The sequence below is a fragment of the Thamnophis sirtalis genome, unplaced genomic scaffold, assembly GCF_051295495.1.
Source record: "Thamnophis sirtalis isolate CommonGarterSnake01/CBP01778 unplaced genomic scaffold, rThaSir2_p1.2 scaffold_10, whole genome shotgun sequence".
Classification (NCBI taxonomy): domain Eukaryota; kingdom Metazoa; phylum Chordata; class Lepidosauria; order Squamata; family Natricidae; genus Thamnophis; species Thamnophis sirtalis.
The window spans coordinates 7,294,451-7,305,636 of NW_028261390.1; the positions used below are offsets into that span (position 1 = coordinate 7,294,451).

The 11,186-nt window shown below is 42.0% G+C and overlaps 1 protein-coding gene across 3 annotated transcripts in view; it reads right to left on the bottom strand.

Annotated features, from left to right (window-relative positions):
* The window catches only part of CNOT6L (CCR4-NOT transcription complex subunit 6 like), a 42,036-nt gene extending 37,672 nt beyond the window's left edge, over positions 1-4,364 (bottom strand). Inside the window, exon 1 of one of the 3 annotated variants that reach the window (XM_087723999.1) lies at positions 4,030-4,364. Coding sequence is in view for 1 of the 3 variants with exons in the window: in XM_087723998.1 (XP_087580124.1) it covers positions 4,030-4,108 (79 nt within the window). In the remaining 2 variants the exon portion in view is untranslated. The remainder of the gene's footprint in view (positions 1-4,029) is intronic. The other 2 variants (XM_087723997.1, XM_087723998.1) reach the window with 2 other exon arrangements.
* Between the last annotated feature and the right edge of the window lie 6,822 nt (positions 4,365-11,186).

The window sequence follows — 11,186 nt, forward strand, 5'->3', positions numbered from 1 at the left end:
TGTTATGTTAGTAACACGGTGGTTAAGTGAATCCAGCTTCCCCATTGACTTTGCTTGTCAGAAAATGGCAAAAGATGGTCACATGACCCCAGGACACTGCAGCCATCATAAATATGAGTCAGTTGCCAAGTGCCTGAATTTTGATCATGTAACTATGGAGTGGTGGCTAAGTGTGAAAAACAGTCATTGCCTTTGTAATTTCAAATGAACTGTTGTAAATCAAGAACCACCTGTATTTTGGACATATAGTTAAAAGTCTTTCAGCCATTATTACTCTACTTTTAAAAAAATCAGATTAATACTTTATTGTTAATTTCACAGGATAAGGTTCCCCCAAAGAGGGCTTTTAGAAATCAATAGTTAATGATTTCAGAAAAACAAATTGCTCTTCATTTATTTGACAGTTAGGTTTCTATTGGAGGACCAGTTACTTTTCTCCCAATAATGTTATTTTTAATAAAACCTTTCCTAAATCAACTCCAAATAGCAATCTTTTATAAAGTAAATGTGTCACTTGAATTTGTCAAGAGCAAGACACAATGCAGGTTAAAATGATTAGTCCTTGAAAACTATTTAAGTTTTTTTATGAGCAACATGTGCATTTAGTTGTGTCTGCTATATTATTAAGTTCTTACTTGTTTACATAGGAAATTTCACTGGGGTTATGGAAAATTTAAAAACTGAACTGCAGTTGAATAACAGTCAAGATTAATAAGTCAAAACCAACTTTGAGCTCAGAATATATATTGATTTTTCTCTCTTGAAAGATCAAAATAACTCAGTGCTATTTCATATTGTATAGAAAAATCAGATAAAAGGGAGAATACAGGGCTTCTATACAAACATCTCAAGTCAGCTACAGATATAACAGTCCCTTTTAGACAGATACAGTGTTCGACTTAAATCCATTTGTTTAGGGACTGTTCAAAGTTACAACAGCATTGAAAAAAGTGATTTATGATTGGTTTTCACAATTATGACCGGTCATGTGATCAAAATTGGAATGCTTGGTAACTGGCTTGTATTTATGATGGTTACACTGTCCCAGGGTCATGTGATCACCTTTTGCAACCTTCTGACAAGTAAAGTCAATGGGGAAGCCAGATTCACTTAACAACCATGTTACTATCTTAACAACGGCAGCGATTCGCAGTAAAAACAGGATACAGATACCTGAAAAATAATACAGCAGAATGGAATATTCTTGATAAGATAATTTTAGCTAATTTGGATATTTAAACTACAAAAATGCTCTGTTGAGCATGAATGTTCCAGATCATAGACTGAGAAAAAGCAAGATCAGTGTAGATTTTCATGTTATTTTCCATTTCATCTCTAATTTAGGGCTAGGCTAGAGAGACAGTTTGGTTTTGTGGTTAAGACACCAGGTAGAAAGTGGGAAAGCACGAGTTCTAATCCTGCCTTAGGCATGAAAGCCAGCTGGATGTCTTTGGGCCAGTCACTTTCTCTCAGCCCATATCAGCTCATAGGGTGGTTGTGGAGAAAATAGGAGAAAGAAGTATTATATATGTTCTTTGGCTTGAGTTGTTATTAAATAAATAAATGAAACTGGAATTGAACTTGAAATGTAAGCAGCTGAATTGCCATTCATCCAGAAAGCCTAAAGAACACTATTGAAATTTCCCAATAGGCCAATTCTGAAAATATCACAGAACATACCTGAGATTGTCTTGACATTCTAATTGGACAATTGACAATACAATAATGAACAATAGAAAGAAAACCATTCAGTGCAAGCAAATGCAAAAGGTTAAAATTCATTTTACTTGCTGCCATTAAAAATGTGTAACAATAGACAATTAAGAAGACAAAAGCCCCTAGTTTTGACAAACCCATCAAGAAATCACATTCTTATTTAATAGTCTATCCTCCATCCTAAATACAGTTAGTCCTTGACTTACAATCACAACTGAGCCCAACATTTCTATTGCTAAGGGAATTGTTAAGTGGGTTTTGCCCCATTTTATGGCCTTTCTTACCACAGTTCTTAAGTGAATCACTGCAATTGTTATTAACATGGTTGTTTAGTGAAACTGGTTTTCCCACTGACTTTGCTTGTCAGAAGGTCGCAAATGGTGATCATGTAACTTGGGTGTCTGCAACCGTCATAAATGCATGTCAGTTGTCAAGTGTCTGAATTTTGTTAACATAACACATGGGGCTGCTGCAGCAGTCGTTAAGTGTGAAAAACAGTCATAAGTCACTTTTTTCAGTGCCTTTCAGTAACTTTGAATGGCCCCTAAGGAAATGGTTGTAAGTCAAGGACCTGTATTTGCATGCTAACTTATTCGCGAGTGATTATTTATTATTTATAAATTTATTACTAAATTTATTTGCCACGTGAAGGCAACTGTCGGCAAAATTTAAAAAATGACTAGTTGAAATGCTCCTCTTATAAAGGCGAGGAGATAACACATACACACATTAATTACACTTAGTCAATCAATGACAAGAACAGACAAAATTGACTGAATACATAGAACTGGTTTACCCTGGACAGAAAAGCAATGGTTTACATATATACACAAAACAGCTGCCCCATCACCCAGGATTTGTACATCTGGCTTAACACTTTAAGATAAATGTGTGCACACAGTCACCCTTTACACAACTTGTTTCAGTCCACAGGCATACAGAAGAAAATACAGGTGCCCACACAAAATTCTTCCTCTGGAGTGAACAGGATATTCCACACTATTCACAGTTGTTTTTCCCCCCATTGAATACAAACACTCTAAACATTAACTACGAATCTTTAAAGATATAAAAGCCTATATAAATAAAAACCCGGAACACCACATTTTAGTGGATATATTTACATGTCACACTTACACAAAGTCTTAAAGAGAGGTGAGCATTGTTTCCTTCTATCTTACACAGCTTTGGTTGAAAACATGTCAAGTGTTGACAAATGTCATGCAATGTGAAGCACACGTCCCAGATCCCTTGTAAGGAAACGTCCTTTAACAACCCCACAACACTCACAATCCCCTAAAACCTATAAAGTTTCGCCCAGATTGTCTATTCAAAATAAGTTACATCCTTGTTTTTTCCATCCTGTTACAGGGAAAGGCTCCCAACTGGAGGGAAGAGGGGAAAAAACAAAACCACATTAGGAAGCAAAAGTGAAATTTAGTGAAACCAGAAAGCTTTCCAAAGCAATTTCTGGTTTGCATGTGCAGCCTGAGTAACTTTTAAGGATGAGTGAGAGTGATAGATAGATAGATAGATAGATAGATAGATAGATAGATAGATAGATAGATAGATAGATAGGTAGATAGGTAGATAGGTAGATAGGTAGATAGGTAGATAGGTAGATAGGTAGATAGGTAGATAGGTAGATAGAGATAGATAGATAGATGTAGATAGATAGATGTAGATAGATAGATGTAGATAGATAGATAGATAGATAGATAGATAGATAGATAGATAGATAGATAGATAGATAGATAGGTAGAGATAGATAGATGTAGATAGATAGATAGATAGATAGATAGATAGATGTAGATAGATAGATAGATAGATAGATAGATAGATAGATAGGTAGAGATAGATAGATGTAGATGATAGATAGATAGATAGATAGATAGATAGATAGATAGATAGATAGATAGATAGATAGGTAGATAAAGCCAGAAATGTCTCGTTTTTTCTCCCCAGCGAAAGGCGCCTCTTCCACGCGTCCAGCGCGCGCGTGGAAACACCGAAAAGGGTAAAGTTGCGGAACAAAAACCCCCTCAAACACAATCACGAAAAGGCAGAAAAGTTGTAAAGATACACACACCAGCAACACACTAAATACACACACACAGGCCTGCACACGCAAGACCTCGGCTGACACCCAACCAACCCCGCGTGCTCGGGCGACGTGTTTCCCCCACAACACGCCCGGCCTGACTAACACGCGCTGATCTCCCTCCTCACGCCTGGGTTGCCTTAGCAAGGCCGGCTCGGCCTCCTCCTTCGCCGCCGACCAGCCCCCCCCCCCGTCGCCCGCCTGCCGCTCACCTGCATCCAGCCCCCGGGGCGTCTGTCGACGGGGCTGAGGCGGCTGCTCAGGCGGCGGGGCTGAGGGCGAGAAAGACATGCAGGAGGCAGCGGCCGGGCCGGGGCGAGCGCAGGGCGGGCTCGAAGAAGCCACGGGCCTGACGCGGCGGCGGCGGCGGCGGCGAGGAAGGGGGGAGGTTGGCGGTGAAGCGGGCAGGCGGAGACCCTCCCGGCCCGTCTTTCCCTCCTCCTCCTCCTTCTTCTCCTCAGGCCTCGCCAGCAGGAGCAGCAGCAGCGACGGCAACGCGGGGATTACTGCCGGAGGTGGAGCCTGGCCTGCCTAAACGCCGCGGCGTGAAGAAGAAGTAGGAGGGCTTCAGACCCCGCCGTCTCCTCCTCCTCCTCCTCCTCCTGCGGCGGCGCCTCTCTTTCCCGCCTCGCCGCCGCCCTCCTCCTCCTCCTCTCCTCCCCTCCCGCGCCTCGCGCAGGCCCATTTCGCGCCATGGCGCGCGCGCGTTCCTTCCCCTCTTCGCCCCCAACTCTCGAAGCCCCCCGCCTCGCGCGCTTTCCTCCTCCGCCCCCTCCTCTCCCCCCCTCGCGCAGTGGAAAGGCGAGGGCAAACTGGGAGGGGCAGAGGGGGGACGCGCCCGCGCGCGCCTCTTAGAACGCGCTCTCTTTCGTGAGGGGGAGCGCGCGCGTGCGCGATTGTCAGGCCGGGCCAGCTCCGCGGGACGCGCGGCGGGTCCCTCGTGCGCACCCCCTCCCTCCTCCTCTCCTTCCTTCCCGCGCTTTCGTCGCCCCCGCGGTCGAGGGGTGTGTGTGCGTGTGTGCCACTGAAGAGCCATTGGGCTGGAATGATATAGGGCAGTGTTCCTCAACCTTGTCAACTTGAAGATGTCTGGACTTCAACTCCCAGAATTCCCCAGCCAGCATTCGCTGGCTGGGGAATTCTGGGAGTTGAAGTCCAGACATCTTCAAGTTGACAAGGTTGAGAAACACTGATATAGGGCGCTGATGGCGAAGCTATGGCACGCCCCCCTGAGGTGGCACGCAGAGCCCTCTCTGTGGACAAGTGCGCTGGCCAGCTGGTCTTTGCAGGTGCTGGAGCGCCAGAAAACGCCCCCCCCCCAAAAAAAAACCAGGCCTTTTCGGACGTTTTTTTGAAAATGGCCCGACAATCTACATGGAGGGAAGTATGCAGTGGAGTAGCCCAAGGCTCTGTTTTAGGCCCAGCACTCTTCAACATCTTCATCAATGAGGGAATAAATGGGGGACTCATGAAATTTGCAGATGACACCAAGCTGGCAGGAATAGCCAACACTCCAGAAGATGGGCTTAAGATACAGAAGGATCTGGACAGACTTTAACATTGGGCACTATTTAACAAAATGAAATTCAGTGGTGAAGAGAGTAAGGTTCTACATTTAGGCAAGAAAAACGAAATGCACATGTACAGTATAGGTGGTACCTCGCTCAATAGCAGTAACTGTTAGAGGGATCTTGGAGTCCTAGTGGACAACCATTTAAATAGGAGCCAGCCGTGTGCAGCAGCTGCCAAAAAAGCCAACACGGTTCTAGGCTGCATAAACAGGGACAGAATCAAGATCATGTGAAGGGTTAACACCACTTTATAAGGCCTTGGTGGTAAGGCCACACTTGGAATACGGCATTCAATTTTGGTCGCCACGATGTAGAAAAGATGTGGAGATTCTAGAAAGAGTGCAGAGAAGTGCAACAAAGAGGATTAGGGGACTGGAGACTGAAACATGAAGAACGGTTGCAGGAACTGGGTATGTCTAATAGAAAGAAGGACTAGGGGAGACATGATAGCAGTCTTCCAATATCTCAGGGGTTGCCACAAAGAAGAGGGAATCAAGCTATTCTCCAAGGCATCTGAGTGTAGAACAAGAAGCAATGCGTGGAAACTAATCAAGGAGAGAAGCAACTTAGAACTGAGGAGAAATCTCCTGACAGTTAGAACTATTAATCAGTGGAACAGCTCCAGAAGTTGTGAATGCCCCAACACGAAGTTTTAAAGAAGATGTTGGATAGCCATTTGTCTGAAACGGTATAGGGTTTCCTGCCTGAGCAGGGTTGGACTAGAAGACCTCCAAGGTCCCTTCCAACTCTACTATTGTATTGTGTTGTAAACAGCCCTGAAAAACTGTGTGAAACTGCCCCCAAAACAGCCATAAATGGCCCAAAAATAGGCATGCATATGCCGGCCAACTGGTCTTTGGGTTTCCAGTGCTCTGGCGCATGTGAAGACCAGCTGGTTGGTGCTATAGGATCAGAAGTAGATAATCTTTCCAGAGATAAGCTGTTGAATGCTGCCTGGAAGATGTAGACGAGCCAAAAGTAATTTGGGGAAGGCTGTTTTTTGATATCCCCTTTTGTCTCTCTAAGTAGTGCAATGCAGGAAAGAGGCAGATAGAATAATCCCAGTTACACTGGGATTTTGAAGGAATTTGAGCAAGACCCATACGTTTGCCTATTTCTATTTTAGAACTGCCAAAATTATAGAAACTTAGAAAATTGATACAGAAAAGGAAGGAGTGGTCCATTAACTCTGCACTTTTGAGAATTTTTTGTTTTCTTTTTCATTTATTACTTTTTCATTATTTTTGTTGTATCTTTATTTCTTATTTTATTTTTTACGTTTTTGTCAGATGATAGACGCGTTTATCCCAAGCAAGTATGAATTCTTTTAGTCAATATCCGATGCAGGTAGACCTTGACTCAAAACAGTTCATTAAGTGACCGTTCAAAGTTACAACGGCACTGAAAAAATTGACGACCATTTTTCACACTTAACAACCGTTACAGCATACTTGTGGTCATGTAATCAAAATTCAGATGCTGAGCAACTGACTCATGACCGTTGCAGTATCCAAGGATCATGTGATCCCCTTTTGCAATTTGACCAAAAAAAAACAAGCCGCCTGTCACTTTATAACCGTGTCACTAACTTAACAACTGCAGTGATTCACTTAACAACTGGTTGTTAAGAAAGATTTTAAAATGGGGCCAAGTTCATTTAAATGCCAGAAATTGTGGACACAATTGTGATTGCTAAGTCAAGGAGTAACCTCTTTATTTCCATCATATTTTTCTAATTGCTTCTTCTGTCTGGAATCCAATAAATGTCAAAGCATTGGTGATCCCCACCTTCTCTTTTATGCTTATAATAACCCCGTTGGCTTTGTTTCTTAGTCTTCAACTCTGGTAGAAAAGAAACAGATTTATTTATTTAATTCAACCACATCTGCATGACTTAAATGGCCCTCTTTAGTCCTACTGTTGAGATATAGATGGTCAGCCCTTTAAGACATAATTTTGCCTTTTTGTAATTGGAGTTTTCTATGTATAATATTCACAGATTGTAACAAATGGTAATAAAGTGCTGTCAAAATACACCTGAAAACTGGAAAAACCCACTCCAAAATCATGTTGAACCTGATTTGGAGCAGTGCCGGATAATTTATTCAAAACCAAGCAGAGTTTGACAATTGTATTCTGATATCATTGCAACTGTCCTAAATAATTGTAACCCGTAAAATCTGAACGCTTATAATTAAGATAATTATTAAAGCTGGAAATGACTCACGCTGGGCTGGGTTTCTTTTTGACCTTCAAGATTCTGCAGGCATATTTTCAGGGAATCTTGGCTTACGTGAAACCTGATTGGATCCACACTGTAATTTATTTCTTCCAAATAATATATTGCTCAGATCACCCTTTTCCTCCTCCAAAATGAATTTAAACGTTTTCTTGCATTAATTTTTCAATCTTGCGTCATATTTGTAGTCTTGACTATTTTTGTGCACAACTTCTGCAGCCCACAGTGATACTGTAGGTGACAAATGAAGCCTGTGGCAATAAGTTGTATCAGATCTAAAATCTGCAAGATTATATGTCAAAGAAGAGAAGTAGGTGTGCTAATGGTTTGAGAAATTGTGTTGGATCACCACATTCTTCTATCCATACCAGAAAAAAGGTGTTTTGTCCCATACAGAGAAATGGCGTAGTAGTCATTGTAAAAAATAATTTTAAAAATCCTAACATTGCAATTATTGTATTGCCAAACAATTGCCATGAATTCCAATTGTGTAATTTTATTTTTTTTTGTCCTAGAGTTCCACATTTTGCAATACATTTAGTCCTCACTTAACAGCGAGACCAGAATTCCTGTAGCTCAGCGGCGTCGCATGGCTGCATTGCTTAGCAATGGAAATTCCAGCACTTCAGGTTGCTGTAGTTAAGGAAATCCATGCCAGAAATTCAACATCCATGACACATAGAATAGAATAGAATTCTTTATTGGCCAAGTATAATTGGACACACAAGGAATTTTTAGTGCATATGCTCTCAGTGTGCATAAAAGAAAAGATACATTCATTACAAATCATAAGGTACAACACTTAATGATAATCATAGGGTACAAGTAAGAAATCAAATCGTACTAGGACAATCAGGGAGCTCCCTGTTGAGATCTGGAACGAGCTCCCTGTTGAGATCCGGATCCTTACTACCCTCCCGGTCTTCCGCAAAGCCACCAAGTCCTGGCTGTTCCAGCAGGCTGGGGGGAGCTGAGAAGCATCTACCTCCACAGAAATTGTGAATGTTGGTTTTGTTTTTAATATGTTGTCTTTGTCTCGTTCCCCCCTTTCCCTTGTCTTTTGTGAGCCGCCCGGAGTCCTCCGGGAGTGGGTGGCATACAAGACAAATAAATAAATAAATAAATAAATACATAAATCAGTATAAATCGTAAGGATACAAGCAACAGTTATAGTCATACAGTCATAAGTGGGAGGAGATGGGTGATAGGAATGATGAGATTTATAGTAATAGTAATGCAGACTTAGTAAATAGTTTGACAGTGTTGAGGGAATTATTTGTTTAGCAGAGTGATGGTGTTCAAGAAAAAAAACTCTTCTTGTGTCTAGTTGTCTTGATGTGCAGTGCTCCATAGCGTCGTTTTGAGGGTACAATAAATATTTTCACAGCCTTCTTTTTGACTCGTGCAGTGTGCAGGTCCCTCAATGGAAAGCAGGTTGGTAGCAATTGTTTTTTCTGCAGTTCTGATTATCCTCTGAAGTCTGTGTCTGTCTTGCTGGATTGCAGAGCCAAACCAGACAGTTATGGAGGTGCAGAAGACAGACTCAATAATTCATTTGTAGAACTGTTTCAGCAGCTCCTTGGGCAGTTTGGACAGTGTGCATGCCAGTGCAACATCATGTGGTTGTGCCAAGCGCCAGAGAAGACGTTTGAACTGACTGGATCTCTCGACTTCTTGACTAGGAATAAACTAGTGGTCCAGATATTACACAAAATCAGGAGCTTAATGATTAATTTCTTCATCTCAGGATACCTGACAAGGCTGCTTTCAGACAGGATGACTCCCAACTCCTAATAAATCATAGGTTTTCTGCTACAAGCTGCAACAGAATCACCATCCACTGTCTGCCTCCGCAGGGATCATTTGCTAGATTTCAATCTATTAGGTTGTCTCTGATAACATAATACCCTGCTGTATTATACCTTTTCCCAGTCCGTCTGAGGAAAAAAGCGAATACATGACTCTTGAGGGGGTAAAGATCAAGATTTACTTCTGCAATTACTACTTTAAGATTGTCTTTTATTACCTGGCCAATGTGTCCCTTGTCAACAAAAGACATCGCAAGAATCCCATTAAGCCACTCGGGTAAAACGATAGGTCTCTTCTACTTATGCTGCCTCTGCAGATCTCACATTGGTGACCTCTCTATCCAAACCAACATTCTAGCATTAAGGGTCTGGGAGCTGAACCTGTTAATGATCTGTAATGATAGTTCCGTAACTTTCTTAGATGTTGTGGTTTATCAAACCTCAAGGGATTACAGTTCTTCAAGTGTTATGGGTCTTCCCTCCTCCAAAAAGTAATTAATGGGGGGAAAAGCACTTAGTTTACTGCACAATTGGTGGAAGTAACATTTATTTAATCCATGCATAAAGATATTTCAGTGAATAATATTTGTAGCTCAGGGTTGCATTGTGGTGTCCTTGGTGCTCTCTGAGCTTGGTTGTTTGCTTGCAGATGTCTCATTGCCCAACTAGGGAACAACATCAGTGCCAGTGAGTCTGGGATTTGCTTCCTGCATATATAGAGGTAGTCCTTGACTTACAACCATTTGTTTAGTGACCATTCAAAGTTACAACGGCACTTAGGACTGTTGCAGCATCCTTATGGTCATGTGATCAAAATGCAGATGCTTGGCAACTGGCTCATAGTAATGTGTTCTAACCCCCTCCTCCATCCAGTAACGAAAGCAGAGACAAGCTTAAATGGAACGTCCTTTAATAACAAGACCAGAAGCTCGGTGGCTGAAAGCCAAGCAAACAAACAGATAAGGACCTTGGCAGCAAGTGACAAACCTTGGCAGCAATTCAGACAAACTCACTCTTAATAGCCCCCACCTTTCTTAATACCCCTCAGCAGATGTCAGCACTTAAGAGATAAATAGATAGATAGCTTTATTCATAAGCAAATTGCCTGCAGCAAGGTCTGAACAAAGATAGAGTTAGCCCTCAGCCACAATAAGAAATGCCCAACAAGCCCCTTCATTGCCTGGCCCAAACCTCAACCAATCGTAGCTCAGACAAACTCCTAGGATTTGTACATGGCACCACGGGAGTCTGCCAACAGCCAATAGAATACATGTTCTTGCACAGGAACAGGAAGTTCAAGTGCAAAGCCCAAGAGAAGGTATAAATACACCCCCCCCCCATTCTCAACTCAATATGGTCAGCTGGTCAGCATCACACAACTTCTGCTTCATCAATAAATGGGCCCTCTTTCCAATCATCTTCCAGCCTCCATCTTGTTTCCAGTACCTTTCACCTGGCTTGGAACTGAACCAGATAGATGTTTTTTCCCACACTGTTGTGGGGAAAATAGGAGGAAGAAGTGTGTTGAATAGGCTTGCCACCTTGAGTTATTTGTAAAAAAAAAACAAAAAAAGCAAGATTAAAGAAAACATTTTTAAAAATAGTGGGATTTAACAACAGCAACTAGAGCAGCCAGAACTGATGTGCCTCAAGAGTCATATGACCTTGTTCCTTATGACTACATTGTTTAGTGACAGAATTCCCAGTACCAATTACCATTGGTAAACATTAGGATACCTGTAATAATGTTG